This window comes from Anoplopoma fimbria, chromosome 12 (assembly GCF_027596085.1).
Source record: "Anoplopoma fimbria isolate UVic2021 breed Golden Eagle Sablefish chromosome 12, Afim_UVic_2022, whole genome shotgun sequence".
NCBI classification, from domain to species: domain Eukaryota; kingdom Metazoa; phylum Chordata; class Actinopteri; order Perciformes; family Anoplopomatidae; genus Anoplopoma; species Anoplopoma fimbria.
The window spans coordinates 444,555-463,436 of record NC_072460.1 but is presented as its reverse complement, the minus strand read 5'-3'; the positions used below and the strand labels follow the sequence as shown (position 1 = coordinate 463,436).

General features: G+C 42.8%; 1 protein-coding gene across 1 annotated transcript; it reads left to right on the top strand.

Annotated features, from left to right (window-relative positions):
- The first annotated feature begins 1,407 nt into the window (after positions 1-1,407).
- kif5aa (kinesin family member 5A, a) lies at positions 1,408-16,970 on the top strand. Its single transcript, XM_054609021.1, has 29 exons — positions 1,408-1,536; positions 4,188-4,275; positions 4,368-4,441; positions 4,811-4,915; positions 5,110-5,158; positions 5,878-5,933; positions 6,546-6,633; positions 8,424-8,548; positions 8,695-8,799; positions 9,390-9,538; positions 10,032-10,180; positions 10,333-10,511; positions 10,780-10,848; positions 11,040-11,246; positions 11,973-12,119; positions 12,288-12,476; positions 12,597-12,714; positions 12,915-12,976; positions 13,252-13,361; positions 13,546-13,647; positions 13,939-13,999; positions 14,175-14,246; positions 14,675-14,779; positions 15,228-15,444; positions 15,586-15,760; positions 16,076-16,155; positions 16,272-16,311; positions 16,465-16,550; positions 16,903-16,970. Exons 1-28 carry the CDS (start codon positions 1,408-1,410, stop codon positions 16,541-16,543), a joined length of 3,129 nt encoding a protein of 1,042 aa, XP_054464996.1. The 3' UTR covers positions 16,544-16,550; positions 16,903-16,970.
- Positions 16,971-18,882: the final 1,912 nt, after the last annotated feature.

Sequence of the window (18,882 nt, the reverse complement as noted above, 5' to 3'; positions counted from 1 at the left end):
TTATCAGGATCTCTTAAAAAATGTTATGGATTTAATTTAAAATGTCCTTAAATGAACCAATCTGGCACAATATCCCACAATTGATAAATATCCAGAACTTAAGAAAATCAATTTACTGAATGAAGTGGTCTTGGTGTCACAGTGTTTTCCCTCCTAGTATAGTAAGTGTTTCTTTAAAGGACATGCTAACGTGTTTCCAGTGCTGATATTGTGCTGCGTCATCCCAGACTCAGCAGACACTGATGATCCATAATGATCCATAATGATCCATAACCTCCACTGCCTTCCAAGAAAGGTGAGGCATCAGAGAGCAGATTACTCACTGCCTCATCTGGGCCATCAGGACGAGGAAGAGGAGGCTGTGAGGAAGATGAAGAGGAGGCTGTGAGGAAGATGAAGAGGAGGCTGTAATGAAGATGAGGCTGTGAGGAAGAGGATGAAGAGGAGGCTGTGAGGAAGATGAAGAGGCTGTGAGGATGAGGAGGCTGTGAGGATGAGGAGGCTGTGAGGAAGAGGAGGCTGTGAGGAGGAGGAGGCTGTGAGGAAAAGGATGAGGAGGCTGTGAGGAAGAGGATGAGGAGGAGGCTGTGAGGAAGATGAAGAGGAGGCTGTGAGGAAGAGGAGGAGGCTGTGAGGGATGAGGAGGAGGCTGGAAGAGATGAGGAGGCTGTGAGGAAGAGGAGGAGGCTGTGAGGAAGAGGATGATGAGGAGGCTGTGAGGATGAGGAGGAGGCTGTGAGGAAGAGGAGGCTGGGAGGATGAGGAGGAGGCTGTGAGGAAGAGGAGGAGGAGGCTGTGAGGAGGAGGAGGCTGTGAGGAAGAGGAGGCTGTGAGGAAGAGAGGAGGAGGCTGTGAGGAAGAGGAGGAGGAGGCTGTGAGTACCACTTTAAAACACACGGATGCAGACCACGCCCTGCCTGTGCTGGGCGCTAGGGGGCGCTGTGTCTTCAGCAGCAGCAGCTTCCTCCTCTGTCCTTCCAGCAGCATCTCACCTTCAGCCGGCCTGACGCACATTCACCGCCGCTCCCAGCAGAGACCACAGAGACCACAGAGACCACCGAGGAGCTGTCTGTTTCTAATAATGTAGCCATGTTCTCCGTGCTCTCCATGTTCTAGAGGTTCTAGAGGTTCTAGTGTTGGACATTATTCAGCCTCTCTGCGTCAAGGACCGCACAGCCCGCACAGCCCGCATCCTCCGGCTGAGCATCTCCTCCTCTCCTCTCCTCGCTAGTCTCTCCTCCTCCTCTGAAGGACCGGCTCAGCATCCTCCTGATCTACCGGTGCAGACCAGGCCGAGCAGCTCTCCGCTCCGCACAACGAAGCATCCTTCCTCCTCCTCCTCCTCTTCCTCCTCTTCCTCCTCCTCTTCTTCTTCCTCCTCTTCCTCCTCCTCGCTGAATCTGCGCCATGGCCGACGTCCCCGCCGTGTGTAACATTAAGGTGCTGTGTCGCTTTCGTCCCCTGAACCAGTCTGAGATTGTACGTGGGGACCAGTTCATCCCGAAATTCCAGGGAGATGACACCGTCCTGGTCGGGGTGAGTAGTGCATGCAGGCCTCTCATCCATAAAGCATCCATAAAGCATCCATAAAGCATCCATGAATCAGCATATCTCATCATATCTCATCATGAAGCATCAGCTCGGGTGGTGTCTGGGCAGAAAGTCTCCTCCATCAGCTGGTGTTTCCTCCATCAGCTGGTGTTTCCTCCATCAGCTGGTGTTTCCTCCACAGGACAAAGCTCAGAGTCATGTTGTTGTCAAAGTGCGCAAACTGGCCTCCGAACCAGCTGACTCAGGTCTGCGCCTCCAGCCTGAGATTACAATATATTACTTTATATTACATTATATTACATTACATTATGTTACATTACATTATATTACATTATATTACATTATATTATATTACATTATGATGAAGCACCTTCTCATGGAAACAGGCCCGTGAAACAGAGCTCGCCTGAGAGATGGAGATGCTGACATAACCATCCTTTATGAGTAATCCTCAATCATAACAGCCCTCACAGAGAAATGAACCTTGTGTGATATCGGTCTGTGCATTCATTCATGTCTCTGCTCTGCTGAGGCCTCTCTGGTGCGGAGGAGGTCTGGGATCCCTTTTGAAGAGTTTGGAGAAATGGGGGCTGTCAGGCTGGGTGGTTCAAAATGTGATGGGTGTCAACTCTGAAGATGATGTTCTGTTTTTATGAATGTAAGAATACATTCAGTCAGACCGTATCCTTAGTTTGGAACACAAATCAAATTATTGTAAGAATTTTAGGTTATTTTTGAATTATTAGGGCAGCAAACTGCCTTGTTCAGGAATCTTTAATGAAACAGATACTCATTTTAAAGTATTTCAATTATAAACAAAAAATGAGACTTTGTTGCATAAATGTCTTTCAGATTCTTGATTTGGCCTTTGCTATGTGGTCCACATCCTTTTAATTGATCCCATCTCTGGAGAATAAAATCATCTGATATACTTTAGTGTAAATAAAGGAAGAATTTCAATGATTATATGTATAGTATGTGCTGTTGGTTTTACCTCTTTATATGTTTTGATCATGTGGAATACAGCTTTGTTTCTGAAAACTGACACACCATCATGACCCAACACACAGTCTACATTATCTTTAGGTTTCTTAGAATATACACATGCAATTACAAATAAATACATTCAGGAGGAGTTTACAGGCTGTCTCATTCTTTTAATTTCATCTCATCAGTAAAACTAACCCAACGTATGTCATCCTTTCATATTAGCTTCAATGTTATAAGACTACAGCTGAGAACAATACGAACATTCAGGCTCCCTCATGTGGCCCAAAGGTGTACTGCAGACATAAATGTTAAATCAAAGACTATAAAATTAATTCATTCTGCAAATATATTTGGATACCCTAATAAAAGTGCTATAAGGAGATGGAATAGTTGGCTTTAGTTCTCCTAAGGCTGATAAAGGCAGTGTGCAGAGGGAGGAGTCTTGTTGGAACCTTCTCCGGTGGTAATGAAAACCTCTCAGCCTGACCTTCCTCTCTCCTCAGCCTGACGATGGACGGCAGAGTCAGAAACTGATCCCTGTAATTGTCCACAGAGAGGATCAATAACCATCCAGCGAGCTCATGCATCACAGGCTGACCTGCCTTTTCAACTGTCTCTCTTTCTGTCTTTCCTTGCATTTCTTTTTTCTCATTCTACTGTTTCTCTCTTTCTATTTGGCAGATTTGACTCACCCTTGTCTCTCTTTTGCTTATCTGTCGATTATTTTTTTATGTCTCTTTCTGTGCCTCCTCCTCCATCCTTCCCTCCCTTGTACTGGGTCTGCATTTCTCTCTCTGGGAATCACTCTGTTATGGGGCCAGTGTGAAGATGACTCAACTTGTTAATGACATTTATTACTGCTCCTGTTCTGGCCGCTCACATTATTGTTTCAGATAAGACAATGACACCCAGGGGCCTTCAGGGCTGACTCACTCCTCTGTGTTTCATGCAAGATGTTTGTATTTTGGTCAGAGCTGATTTATTCACAATTCAATTAATTACTGTTGATTTAGCTTCCAACGCTCTTACAAAATGAGGGCGGACAACAATGTTACACTAAAAGAACTTCTGTGTTGTAGTTCTCTGCTTTTCTACTGAGCTTTGCAGTAATTTAAAAGCTTCATCTTTATGTATGAGTTGACCTACTTCCTGGTAGTGTGCACATGTGGCACTTTTTATACAACATGCTTTTTCTGAGAAATTGGAGAAACTTAAGTCCTGACTCCTCTTCAGCTACCTGTTCTACTATCATCTGTGACTCACACATTTTCTTATAGAGCTTTTATTAAATCAGTTTTTCTTAAAAACTGACAACAATATGTTGTGTTGGCAAGTAACATTCATTTTAGTTTTCTATTCACCCATTTTATCTCGCATTGTTTAATGGTCAGACACGTGTGAACAGATGATAAATCAGTCACAGGCCACCTCACAGGGATGACATCATTTCTCAAAATGACGTCATTTCCCACTGATCACTAGCTGCTATAAAAGATATTTGACAACATGTAAAATGAAATTCTGCACCTTTGATTTAATTGAATGTATTGAGATCAAACCAAAAATCTGATCTTAATTTGAAAGTAAGTCCACCCTATCTTTTATGTTTTTTGTTAATTGTTTGTTGCTGCTCATGGTTATTACAGGGGAGGTCCTACGTGTTTGATAGAGTGTTTCCGACCAACACCACCCAGGAGCAGGTGTACAACACCTGTGCCAAGCAGATTGTCAAGGGTATGGATAATTAGCCACAAGATATGACAGATCTGTCAGATATTTGAAATGTTTGTGTTGTGGTCTCATTTGTTGTCCTGTTTTTCTCATAGACGTTCTGGGTGGATACAATGGCACTATCTTCGCATATGGACAGACCTCCTCCGGGAAGACTCACACCATGGAGGTGCAGTATTCAGAGCAATAAAGCACGTTGATGTCTGTGTTTTTTGTTTTTCTTTCACATTTATCAAATATTTTGAGGAGTTTTGGGTCTTTGTGATAATTTTATAGAACAATAAGCAAATCAATTTACATTGTTTGTCTCACAATTTCTCATTGCAACTTAGATTAATGTTAATATCACTAGAAACTGGTAACCGGTCTCACAGAAGTGATCTACCAGTCATCATTGTCATCATCATTGTATGACATAAGGAAATATAAGAATTTAGAGGCATTATTACATGAAGTCTCCATTTGGTCTCCGTTGGCCCTTGAAAGCTATCACAATATCACTCTTATTTATACCTTTATCTCTGACTTCCTGTTTCAGGGCAAGCTGCACGACCCTCACCAGATGGGTATCATTCCTCGCATCGCTGAGGACATTTTCAACCACATCTTTGCCATGGATGAAAACCTGGAGTTCCACATTAAGGTAGTGTATTTGATGTCTCGTGTTGTGTTTCTTGTCTTAATCCTAATTTTCTTGTATTATTCTTTAGCTTTTGTATGTAAACAGTTCAACAAAAAACTGGCATGCACTTTGACTTAAAGAGAGTTTATTCATCATGATACATTTCAACCTGAGCTAAAAAGTTTCGTTTCCTATTTTTCCTTCTTTTCCAACAGGTTTCATACTTTGAAATCTACATGGACAAAATCCGTGACCTTCTGGATGGTTAGTGCTTCTGAGCTTTTAATGAATCACCTGCCACCTGCTACAGCAAGGGTGTACAATGTCCCGTCTTCCAGCGACTACTGAATTGTCCCGAGCAATAGTTTTCATCAAAAAAGCTATTTGTCGGATGTGTTTTGAATGTGGAGAAAATGTTGAACATGAGCAGAAATCTTTCTGAAATACATTTGAGCTATTAAAGTGCAGGGGTTTATAAATGAATTGAAATAAATTGATTAAATAGTTTAGGTGAATAGGTGTCAAATAAACATTTAAAGAAGTTACTCAAACAACAGACACAAAAGAGGAGAGAAGAATATATCATTTCTGACTAATGTTGGACTCAGCATGGATAACATTATATGAGAAAAGATGAGCTACAAGTGAATACATGTTTGAAAGCAACATAGAGAGAATTACTCTATACTATATATAAATATATATTAGTCGTCTGTCGTCAGAATTAAGTCTTTACCTTAACATGAATAAAGACATTTCCACCATAAATGTGGTGCATAAAAATTCACCAGAATGCAGAAAATGAAGTGCTTGAAACTCAGAATGTGCTGGGGGAGAACCCCCCCACCCCATATATGTGTCTCCCCCTAATGTTGGAACAAAACCTTCCACTTTTTGTAACAGTATTTTGATAACAGCACCTGTGCTAAAGTGAGGCTTTGTAACAATAAAAACATCATTTTAAACGTTCTCTCTTTCTCTAGTGACAAAGACCAACCTGTCTGTCCATGAGGATAAGAATAAGGTGCCATATGTCAAGGTTAGTGACAGAGCTTTGTGTTTCTGCCTCTGATCAAATCCATGATATTAAGTCTGACTAATATTCTGTCTCTCTTACGTTTTCTCCCCTCCTTTTCTCTCCTCTCCTCTCTCCCTCCTCTCCTCCTCTCCTCTCCTCCTCCTCTCCTCTCCCTCTCCTCTCCTCTCTCCCCTCCTCTCCCTCCCTCTCCCTCCTCCTCTCCTCTCCTCTCCTCTCCTCTCCCTCCCTCCTCCTCTCCCTCTCCTCTCCCCTCCCTCTCCTCTCCCTCCTCCCTCCTCTCCCTCTCCTCTCCTCTCTCCTCCCTCCCCTCCCTCTCCCTCTCCTCTCCCTCCTCTCCTCTCCCTCTCCTCTCCCTCCCTCTCCTCCTCTCCTCTCCTCTCTCCCTCTCCCCTCCTCTCCCTCCCCTCCTCCCCTCCCTCTCCTCTCCTCTCCCTCTCCCCTCTCCTCTCTCCTCCTCTCCCTCCTCCCCCCTCCCTCTCCCTCCCTCTCCTCTCCCTCCTCCTCCTCTCCTCTCCTCCTCCCTCTCCCTCCCTCCTCCTCTCCTCTCCTCTCCTCTCCCTCTCCTCTCCTCTCCCTCCTCTCCTCTCCTCTCCCCTCCTCTCCTCTCTTCAGGGTTGCACTGAGCGTTTTGTCTCCAGCCCTGATGAGGTGATGGATGTGATCGACGAGGGCAAAGCTGCCCGCCATGTTGCTGTGACCAGTGAGTCTTTACCATAGAATATAGTCGTTGATATACATTGTATACTAGAAATATTGCAATTAAATACTTATGATAAAAAACATTCCAAAAGACAAATGCTTACAGTGGATCATTTTGAGATGTCCAGAATAAGATCATTTCTCTCGATCTTGCTCGTCATCAGTGACAACAGTAGCACTCTCAACCCGTTAGCGATGCGTGAAGTGACAGCTGACTTCATGTAGCCTGTTAACGTGTCTTTTTATGTAATCTTTGTGTTACAGCCGGCTGTCATTTTCAAGCTTCATTCATTCTTATAATGGAAATCACATCCTGTCAGATGGCATTCATTGGGCAGTTATTTTGGGTTCAGAGAGAGGAACCAATCAGAACAAAGGCTCTGCCCAGACTATTATTTTAATAAAATCATTGCTAACAAACAGAATCGGGCCGTCTAATAAACTGGTTTCTGATAATGCTGTGTTCAGTAACCTGGCTACAGTATGTTTATATCTTTAATGTATGTTAGAAAACCTTCACAGCACTAGAAATAAAAGCTCTCTGATCTGGTTTTGGCCTCCATGCATTGAGTAATAATATCTGACTCATGGCTCTAATACTGCGTTAGATTTTATTACAGTATAAAAACACAGCTAAAAATAACATGTGACCTTATTACCAGTAAACCTGGTGTTTGTACTCCATCCTTTTTGTGTCTTATGTAAGCTGAAGAAAACAGAAATTTGTGTCGAGCAGGATATTGATAAAATGATTTTCTATACAGATATAGGCCTCTACTTATCCACAGTTATGTATTATTGGCTGTGAGACTTCTGCATCATGTTGCAACTTCGAGATGAGAAGCTCAGATTGCAATACAGAAAAAGAAAAAATGTATGAATGTTATGTTATGAATCATCTATCCGTTGAGCGGATAGACCAATAAAATACTCACACTCTTAACACTGAGCTGCAGCTACAAAGGGCCTCGGTGCATCTGAAAACGCTATAATTACATATTCACATCTGCCTCTATGCTACGACTTTAAATAAACAGCGTCAATCTAATGGGGTTATATAACAGGCATGCATAGATCGCCTTAGGCATAGGCTGTGGATTCTATGGATTCCAGTACTTGTGTGGGAGAAGGAGACCAAGACAAATCTCTTCAGATAGATAGATAATAGATAATATAATATCTACTTAAATTAAAATAACATATGCTCAGTAGAGCAGGAATAATACAAAACTTTGTCATGTAAACGTTGAGCAGTGGATCCGAGTTGCTTGAGGCTGCGTTCACAAGCAGCACAGTCTTGTCTGTTTCCTGGTTGATGCCTGCTGACTCACGGTGCTGCAGAGTGGTGTGCTGATAGCAGATATTGTCTGCAGAGAAACCTGAACTTACTTGCTGTCAGATGAAGAGCGGCTTCTAGATCAGGGCGTCCTGTTTCCTCCACTCTGTTTTCTGATGCAGTAATGTCTGGTCCCTGGGTGACAAAATAGACATAGAAAACTTCAAACGCACAGATAAATGAGAGAGGAAAATAAAAGAGATTGTATGTTTTGTAAAACTTTAAATGGTGAATTCATCATTTTCAGTTGAAATCTCCATGTTTACACGTAGTTGAGAACATTTCCACCCTCATTCCACATGTTTCTTAAAAGCTAAAGTTTGATTAGATCTAATTTGTGAATTCTGAAATGTGGGTTTAATAAACACTGTTAACATCAAGAGTTCAAAGACTGCAGAGAAGCCTCTTTGCCTTTTGGTCCACCCAACGACTTTGTTGCTTCTGTCTTTGTGCAGACATGAACGAGCACAGTTCTCGAAGCCACAGCATCTTCCTGATCAACATCAAGCAGGAGCATGTGGAGACTGAGCAAAAACTGTGTGGAAAACTGTACCTGGTGGATCTGGCTGGCAGTGAGAAGGTAGGAGTCATTCTGAGGGAGAGATTGACTATAAATAAACCACTCCCAACTGCTATTCAGCTGCTTTAAATGTATGTCTCCAGTGTGTTTTCTGCAGCTGTTAATCTCTCATATTTGACTTGTCTGACTCTCTTTCTTTATTCCAGGTCAGTAAGACTGGAGCTGCAGGCGCCGTCCTGGATGAGGCTAAAAACATCAACAAGTCTCTTTCTGCTCTGGGAAATGTCATCTCTGCGTTGGCTGAGGGCACGGTGAGCTTTTTTAGTATTTCTATAGACAGTAGAGGAACAATTGAGACATAAGATTTACAGTAAAATAGATCACTAGAAATGCAGATCTCGATCAACTAAGTAGTGCTTAAGTGGTGAGAACACTTTGGGTCCCTGGGCCTGTGCTTGGTCGGCCTCTTCAGTATCCATCCAAGCTAATGTACAGTAGCTGTCGGTCCCTCCTGTCCATTTAAAGGTGAAATGCATCCTGCCCAGTACCTGCACTGTTATTTCCTCTCTGCCAGCTCAACTGGTTTGGCTTTCAAATGCTAAAACCTTCCCTGCAAATTAATGGATTAGTTGGATGCAGCACAGTAAATCTTACAATTTTGGCATCCAAAATAGGAATGTTTTTTGCTGATTATATAATTTGTTGATGAATCCCTGCAGAAGTGCAAAATAAGGAAGCAAATGAAACATACCTCTGGCATGTCTTTCATTCATTTGGTCTAAATTGTCTCCTGATGTTGATCTTTTTTCCTCCTTTCTTCCCTTTTCCGTTCTTTCTCTATGCTCCTTCCCTCACCATCTTCCCTCCATCGCTCTCCCCTCTCTCTTCCTGTCTCCTGCAGAAAACTCACGTGCCGTACCGCGACAGCAAAATGACCCGCATCCTGCAGGACTCCCTCGGTGGGAACTGTCGCACCACCATGTTCATCTGCTGCTCTCCCTCCAGCTACAACGACGCTGAGACCAAGTCCACTCTGATGTTTGGACAACGGTAAATACATTTGTGGAAACAGCCAGTGCAGCTTGGGAAAGACATTTTAGTATACAGCAGGAGCATGACAATCAAATCCAAGTCTTTTCACATGCTGCCATGTTTTTCAGCAAGAACACAGACTAATATATGAACCCCTCAAAAGGAAGGCAATAAAGTGTTTTGGGTATGACATCAAATCCAAACAAGGCAGCTACAGAAGCTAACTGACATCGCCTACTTAACTTTATCTCTCACCAGGGAGGTATGAATTTCTTTTTGAGCCAGAAGGCTCAACAAAGATCTCAGAATTGTTTTTACCTTATATTAAAATGACATTATAACTAATACTTTATTTAGTAGTTTCCTCTCATACTAGTCAGGTGACATTCAAACTATTTGACCAACATAAAGCTGAGTTTTTGGTGCATTATCCAATAAAACTAATTGATAACTATCTGATTCACGTTTTTACCCCTGTGTGTCTCTCTGTCTTTGTCTTCCTCCGTCACAGTGCCAAGACCATCAGGAACACCGCCTCCATCAACCTGGAGCTGACGGCGGAGCAGTGGAAGAGGAAGTACGAGAAAGAGAAGGAGAAGAACAAAACTCTGAAGGACACCATCCAGAAGCTGGAGCTTGAGCTCAACCGCTGGAGAAACGGTGAGACATATTAAAGGTTTTCTAAATGTCCAGCAGAAACCTCGTCTCAGTTGCTTAACTTCAGCTCTTCAGTGCTGAAATCATAAACAAAACTGCCTTATTCTGATGCATTTGTTTCTCTGTCCTCTTTATTGCTTCATCTCTCCTCTCAGGAGAGGACGTACCTGAGACGGAGCAGACGGAGCCAGACATTGTGACCCATTTCGAGACAGTGGAGGAGCGTCCCGTTCTGGACAACGACACCTCCTCCATCGTGGTCCGCATTTCCGAGGAGGAGCGGCAGAAGTATGAGGAGGAGATCCGCAAGCTGTACAAGCAGCTGGATGACAAGGTCCAAACACAAAAACATGAACATACTAATTACGACACATTACATTAAGTAATTCCACCTCCATAGCAAATGCAGATGTTATTTTGTGTAATGAAAAATATACAGGAACATTTAGTGTCTTTCTCATGTAATTATGGGTTTATAAATGCAAAACAGAAGATTAAAGCCTATACAATTGTTGGTGTCACATGTATTCATACACACATGCAGGGGATTGAGTCTGGATGGTAGTGAGTTTGGTATAAATTAAAATGTAATGTTTACACAGGATGATGACATCAACCTGCAGTGCCAGTTGGTGGAGAAACTGAAGCAGCAGATGATGGACCAGGATGAGGTCAGTCATCAGAAACGCACTGTATGCACACAGACTTAGAAAGGAACTTAGTTATTCTAAACGTAGGCTTAATACCAAGCTCCAGAGTTCAAACAGCAGAAGTGAGGACTGGACCAAATGTAGATTTTTAAATGTTTTAACTGAAGGTCCTCCTCTGTCTCCCTCTTTTTTCTTTCCCTCCCTCCCTCCAGCTCCTGGCCTCATCCAAGGGCGATGGGGACAAGGTCCAGGCTGAACTTGGCAGGCTTCAGGTGGAGAGTGACTGCGCCAAGGCTGAGGTGAAGGAGGTTCTGCAAGCTCTTGAGGAGCTGGCCATCAACTACGACCAGAAGAGCCAGGAGGTGGAGGAGAAAGGCCTGCAGAACCAGCTGCTGGCGGACCAACTGTCCCAGAAAATGGTAGGTTTAAAGAGTGGTGGTGTGGATGTTAGATTTACAGAAGGAAAGTTGAGATCAGAGACAGGAGGTGGAGCAGGAGGACGCTCGCCTGCTTGCTGCACTAAAGAGACAAACACCTTCTGTAGCAGTGAGTGGGAAACACTGCAGGAATAATTTGGCTATCAAGTGCTGGAGGAAAAGTATTAAGTTCAGCGTTTTAAGGATTACACATTTTTTTTGTCCCATTCTATTTGTTCTGGTACGTAAAACTTGGGAGAACTGAAAAAAAAAAAAACCAACATGACTTTTGTGATGCAATACTGTTTTCACATTGTCTTTTGTCATTTTCTTTGCCATGCGGCTCAATTGCCATTCCATGTTATAAATGTGTAATCAAATTTATAGGTGACGCCAGCCTCCTGATCGTATATAATAACCATAACCCAGGGGCCATGAGTCAGACTTCGATGAAATATTGCATATTCATCGCTATAAAAAGCCCTAATGTTCCTGAACAGGTTTTAGATATTCTAGAAAAACGATGGCCTCCATCACCCAGTAAGTGTAATGTCTATTACTAAAACCAAAAACTTGAAACCACAACAATGCTCTGTCCTTTTGTGGAATAACATTAGCCCTTACATGTTTGAGATATCAGTGGAGCTCCTGGTATGTCTAGCTAGGTGCTTTTTGTTGGAAAAAGGTAGTGCTTCACTGATCCTTACTCCTCTGTTTTTCTCTGTACAGGCCAGTCTGATGGAGCTGGAGGCGGAGCTGTCTCGTATGCAGGAAGTGAGCGGGCAGCAGAGGAAACGCATCGCTGACGTCCTCAATGGTCTGATGAGGGACCTCAGCGAGTTCAGCACCATTGTGGGCAACGGGGAGATCAAGCTGGTGAGCTGGATCTAAGAGTATAAATATGTTTCAATTAAAGGTCAAAATGCACATAAACTGTAGGTATAACTACACAACACTTAATAGAGTGAGTGTTTTTATTATTGTCCTGACTGGGGGAGAAACCGTGAAAGAGAAAATAATCATCTATTTTTCTCCAATCCTCAGCCGGTGGAGATCAGCGGTGCGATCGAGGAGGAGTTCACGGTGGCTCGCCTCTACATCAGCAAGATCAAGTCGGAGGTGAAGAGCATGGTGAAGCGCTGCCGCCAGCTGGAGAATATGCAGCTGGAGTGCCACCGCAAGATGGAGGAGACCGGGAGGGAGCTCTCCTCCTGCCAGCTCCTCATCTCCCAGGTGAGGGATGGAAGATGTGGCATTGATGAACGGCTGCGTGAATGAATCAATCATTGTAGTTTGTTTTTATGTTTTCTAATGACTTTTATTCTCCTGTGCGTACGTTTGTGTTTCATACAGCATGAAGCTAAGATCCGCTCTCTGACGGAGTACATGCAGAGCGTGGAGCAGAAGAAGAGGCTGCTGGAGGAGAGCCACGACTCCCTGAGCGAGGAGCTGGCCAAGCTGCAAGACCAGGGTAACATGCACACCACACCTGTACACATACACAAAATATATTGTTGGAAAAATATTAAAAACAGCTGCAAGATTAACATGAACGCTGAAGGAAATGCGGAATAGTTTAGAACTATTAACTAACTAACAGGAAATGGCCTGAATGTGTTATTAGGCTGCTGCTCTGTGGTGAATGCTTTCTTTCCCTTTGTCTTATACCAGATAACTCCCTGCTGGAGGAGAAGGATGGAGAGAAGGGGGAGATTGAGGATGGAAATGTGAAGGTAAGAAGCCTTGTAAGGCTATTTTCTTGTGTGAGATCTGACTGTCACCCCAGAATGGAACACAAGCAAAGTACTTATTTTCAGATCTGAATACTTTGTGCCTTGCCTTGAATTTGTATGATACTACATGGTGGACTGACCTCTATGCTGTCTTTGTGGCAGGGCTCCTCAAAGTCTCTTGCTCTAAATAATCATCTCAAACATATTATATGGCTTTTTCTGTGATACATGTTCTTGTTTCCCGTGCTAAAGCCAGCCTCTCTTTTCATTTCCAGAAGGTTCCTCGTCAGCAGGGGGAGACTCACCGCGGCCTCCATCACAAGCAGCTGGCCCGCCTCCGGGATGAGATCAATGAGAAGCAGAGGATCATTGACGAGCTCACTGAGTCAGTGACAGTTGAATTAGTACTTTCTAATTATAAATGATTAATTAATAGGATACTATTGGTGTGATATTCACTTATTATAAAAAGCTATTATTATTTTCATAATTCTTTCTTTGCATACACAAACGTTTGTAGAGTCAACAGGTTTACTGTACATTCATCTCTTCCCTTTCTCTTTTTCCAGTCGTAACTCCAAGCTGGAGATCGAGCTCGCTCAGGTTCGTGCTGACTTTGAGCGCCTGAAGAGTCAGGACACCAGCAAGAGTGAGCGTCTGGAGGAGCTCTCGTAAGTGCTGTGGAGGTCCATTTTCTTACACTTGACTACTCAGTTTAGTTAAAACCAAAATCTGAGTATGAAGTACTTTATATTTGAGGGAGTGAGTAATATGGTGGAGGATTGTTTTCCCAATTATTTCAAAAGAGATTATGAAAACATTGAAGTACAGAATTGAAGCAGTCTACTGTCCCTTCTATTAAATTCCAGCAGAGGGCACTGGAAACGACACAGAGATATTAAATTGTCCTGGACTATACAGTAATATTGTCTATGTAATGATGGTTTTGCTGTTTCTGTCAGATTCCTGCATGAGCGCCATGAGCAGACCAAACAGGACTTGAAGGGTCTGGAGGAGACCGTCGTGAGTAAAATATACACCACTACCTGTCAACGTCTGTCTCTTCTGAAACATTTCCCCTGCTGTGTCTCTGTCTCTCTCTTGTGTTACCTCAGTCTGCTCTTCTCTCTTTTGTACAACCTTTGTCTTACATCCAGAGTTGTCTTCCTAACCTCCTCTCCATCTGTCTGTCCTCCAGGCCCGCGAACTCCAGACCCTCCACAACCTGCGCAAGCTGTTCGTTCAAGACCTCACGTCGCGGGTTAAAAAAGTAAGCAGCTCCAAGAAGATGAGAGAAAGCCGTTTTTAAATCATCTTAAGAAAACTATGTTGCGTGAAAACCCACTTCACTAGCAGTAGCAACATTCCTCTAATCCCCTTTGATTTTTAGATTATAACAAAAGAAATTCACTTTTTGGGAAGACCAGTGGATTAAAGATCAAACTTAAATTCTGGATGAAAAACTGTTCTCGTTTTTGGTCTAAAAGGGGCTTGTATGGCACATTTTACTGACAACTCACAAGCGATTTTAAAATGTTTTCTCACGGTAATTAGTGAGTCACTGGTATTTATGAATGCTTCTTTCATCCCCCGTCAGGTGTTACAATCACCTTCTGCAGTAGTCAAATATAAAACCTCTTCCTGTACCTTGCTTTCTATTTATTTTCTCATCTTCGTACTTTATCTTCCTCTCTGCAGAGTTCCGAAATGGAGCCTGATGATAGCGGGGGGTCTTGCACCCAGAAGCAGAAGATTTCCTTTCTTGAGAATAACCTGGACCAACTTACAAAGGTTCACAAACAGGTGATAAATATGCAGAAAGGATGAGAGGAACTGTACATTCAGTGATGAAAACCCAGCATGAAGGTTGGATTGTATAAGACCAGGAAATGGTGTAATTGGGATATTTTCACTGCTAGAGATTCAGCAATTTTGGGGGATAATTGGCCTGTGCACAACCTGGAGCCTGATCTTAGTGGGTGCATAACAGAACAAATATGTACACTTAAAGTAATGTAACTTATATGTTTAAAAACCACAAGTCATTTGTGATGTAGGCAAATTGTGCTGAACAACTTAATTATATTGCATGATATTACTGTAATAATTGTGTATTTATACTTCCTTGAGAATTTTTTAACAGGAATTTTAATCAGCTTCTTAAACCGTGTCATACAATATATTTTCACTCCTTACTCTATTTCTGTTTTTCTTCTGAATATCTTTGATTAAATTAATTTCTCTCCTCCAGCTGGTACGTGACAATGCAGATCTGCGCTGTGAGCTTCCAAAGTTGGAGAAACGTCTTCGGTCTACTGCTGAGAGAGTTAAGGCCCTGGAGACTGCACTGAGGGATGCCAAGGAGGGCGCCATGATGGACCGCCGCCGCTACCAGCAGGAGGTCGACCGCATCAAGGATGCCATGAGGGCCAAGAGCGCCCTGAGACGCCCCCATGCAGCACAGATCGGTACTGCAATGAAGCTCCCTCGTTTGATTTATGCTTTTGTTTGTCTACATTTGAACTGACTTTTATTTTATTTACTGTCTTTGGTCTGCATTAACTCATTGTCATTATACTTGTGCCTGCATTACTTTATCACCCTGACAGCCAAGCCAGTGAGACCGAAGCAGCTGCCCACCTGCTCCCCCACAAACCCGTTCTACACTTACATCCGTGCCACTGAACACGCCAACACCTACAGCAACGCCCTCTTCCAGGGCAACGGGACACAGCCGAGTGCCGCCAGCGTCAACTGCAGCCCCAACTCTGTCCAGAGCAACACGTGGGTTTAAATCCTTCCTTCCACTGTTTGAAAGCCACAGGTTTAGAGTCGGGTCTGTGACAGATGTCAGATGACAGATGTCAGGAAGAGCAGAAAGGAACTGAGAGGTTGTTCATCCGCACATGGTCATTTTAGTAGAACCTACAACTGGCAGGCTTTTTCTTTTATATTAAGTTTGGCTTTAACATTGTGTTCCTTTTTACTATTTAGATTTTTTTAATTACTGGTCAGACAAGTCTCCATCACTGGTAACGCGTCATACCGGCTAATATTTGACCTTGTTTTTTTTTCTTTCCTCTGTGGTGTTTTACACAGAGTGTCCACAGCGCTGGGCTACAGAGCAGGCAGATACACTGGAGACATACTGGAGTCCTTCCCACTCAACATTGACAACGGTACGCACAAGAGCACATGTTTTAATAATATAAGATACATTTATTAATAAATGATCACTTAGAATTGATCGTGATAATCAATCAATGAAATCAAACTATTGTTTTGTTTCCAACAGGTAACAACATCAGTGAAAGGAGAGACATCAATGACAACAGGTGAGCATTTCAGTTAGCTGTTGATTGTTTCTGGCCACTTGAACTTACTTCAGACAAGAGGAATAAATCAATTCTTGCCTTGTTGTTATCAATTTATATGTTGTTATCAGTTTAGTTGGTTTGTTTAATGAGCGTTGGTTTCTGCATCAACAGAAGTGATGTTCACTGTGGCGGCGAGGTGGATGATTCAAACAGACATTTCGTCATTCAGCAGGAGACCGCTGCAAGTTAATACCATGGTAATTACCAAAGTACACCAAGAGACGCACAGCCACACTTTAAAATCTTCTTTCTCTAACAATAGCCTCGATGGGTTCCCTGTGTCAAGCAAGAGAAAGAAAAGTCACTGCAAGTTTACTTTCTGAACAAACTGCCATGAACTAGAAACAAGTGGCTGCTTGGTTGCTAGAAAATCAGTAGACAAGAAATGCAAGAAATGCAAAGCATATTTGATTGATGTTGTTAAACCATGCAGAACCATTGTGATGGCCCTTTAATAAGAAACATTAGAAAATGTCAGTCAACAAAACTTTTAACAGATTTCTGTATTTCTCCAAACAATGACTTCCTTTCATTGTCTCTCTTCTCCAGGAGATGACCAAACACTGTTCCCGTCCAAGGACCCTCCCCTCCCATCTGCATGCAGCCTGTCTCCCCGTCCCTCCACTGCATCAATCAAGAAGATGATGATGATGAAGATCTGTAGCCCTGTAGTCTTCAAACTTAATGAAGCCCCTCCTGCTCCTACTGTGACCACCCTCAGGTTTGAGGTCCAGTCCCTTCCAGTTCAGTCAGTACAGGAAGAAAATGAAATCAGAATTTGCTTTCCTTTTTTAAACACAGAACTTTCTCTTAATCAACTCGTCAATCTCTCGGCCAATCAATTTGTCCCCAGATATCACTGATGCTGATTACCTCCTGAGGTGGTTGAACTGAAACAGGGCTGACTCCATCCCTGATGACTTAGGACACACATGTTGTACATATTAGTGCTGTATACTCCAGTAGAGGTTTCTGACCAGCAACTGTTTGTGTGAATGCACAGCCTCCACCGTCCCCTGCACACATCTTCTTAAGGGCATCATGTGGATGACATACTGTAGACAGACGTGACCTTTTTCTCCCTCGTAAATAGGAGTATAGTGTGTAACGCCAGCTTGTAACAGAAGACCCACACTCTGCATGCATGTCGCGTAGCGGGTTAGCTTTCAAATCTTTGCATGTGTCCTGATTCCAGTCAGGAGTTGGTATGCTGCGAGTGAACAGACTGATCGACTTCGACAGATGTCATAGGGTGATGAGAGAAAGAGAGCTGGTTTCCAATAATCCTGATCATGGTAACCGTGCTTAAGATTTTCTATTTTAAAGTAAACTGGTCTGTTGTGTTAATGTGGCTTAAACACCAGGGTCGAGTTTTAACTTAAAAGGAGATGCTACATGTGTCAGGGAAACCCAGCCCAGACTTAACAATCTGTGTCAAGGAAATCTTTTGTATTTGCTTTGATACTGTGATGTTGCAGCTGTATGACGCCATTGTACATTTCAGGTAATGCTGCCCACATCCATTTACTGTGGCTTCCTCCCTGCGCTGTGCCCACATCTTGTGAGTCTTCATATCGAGCCTTAACAAGAGCCGACTCCTCATAATGATCAAACTAACACGCTGCCATGTGCATACATTTGTAATTACTACCTCTAGAGCCACTCACTATACGCTTATAACAGTATACTAACATCCTTCAAACACTCAATAGGAGCTGATCTTAGAGTATCTAGAAAAAGCAGCAACGTTAGTACACCAATAGCAGTAAGTAGATTTAAAGCTCTTATTAGAGCAGTAGTTATGTTCTCCTGAAGTTCCTTCATACACAGATTCCTCCTCCGTCATGTAACAGGATCGGGACTGGGCTGAAAAAGTGCTTGCAAAATGTTCTAGTGCAGCAGAGGACAGGTCAGACAGTCTAAAAGTATACTACGTTGATATTCAAATATTTTCCCGAACTTTCTGGTGCTTGATGCATTTTCCTATTTGGTACTTAGTAAGGCTAAAAGTGATGATGATCCTTCGTTTACAAATCTAAAGTTACACTATTAACATACTGTGTGACCTAAATGTAATATCAGAAGGGAAGTAACACCTTTTAGTCTGTTTGCAAGTTATTCAGTGATTAAGTGCTCTTTAATCAGAACCATCAGAAGTCCGGTGATTAGAGAGTGTCTGCAATCGAGTCCCCAGCTGAGCAGCCACCAGTCTGGGATGGACGGACAGACGCTTAATGTTTGTAGCTTGTTGTCGAGTTGTGCTGCTATTCTTCTGTGAGAAATCCTGAACAGCCAATCAGGATAGAAGAAACCAGCATGTCTTGGGTGGACGATGAAGATATGGACGTGTTTGAAAAAACCTCAATCACTGATTTTAAGGACAGATTAGAAAAAAAGTGAGTCACTCTCAAAGGAAAGAAGCATAGCAACCAAACCGCTTTATGTTGGAAAATGTTTAAAATCTGTGTATTCATTGCATGATTTGACTTGTTCTACCCAAGTAAGTTAAGTGAAGGTCGTCTGATCCTT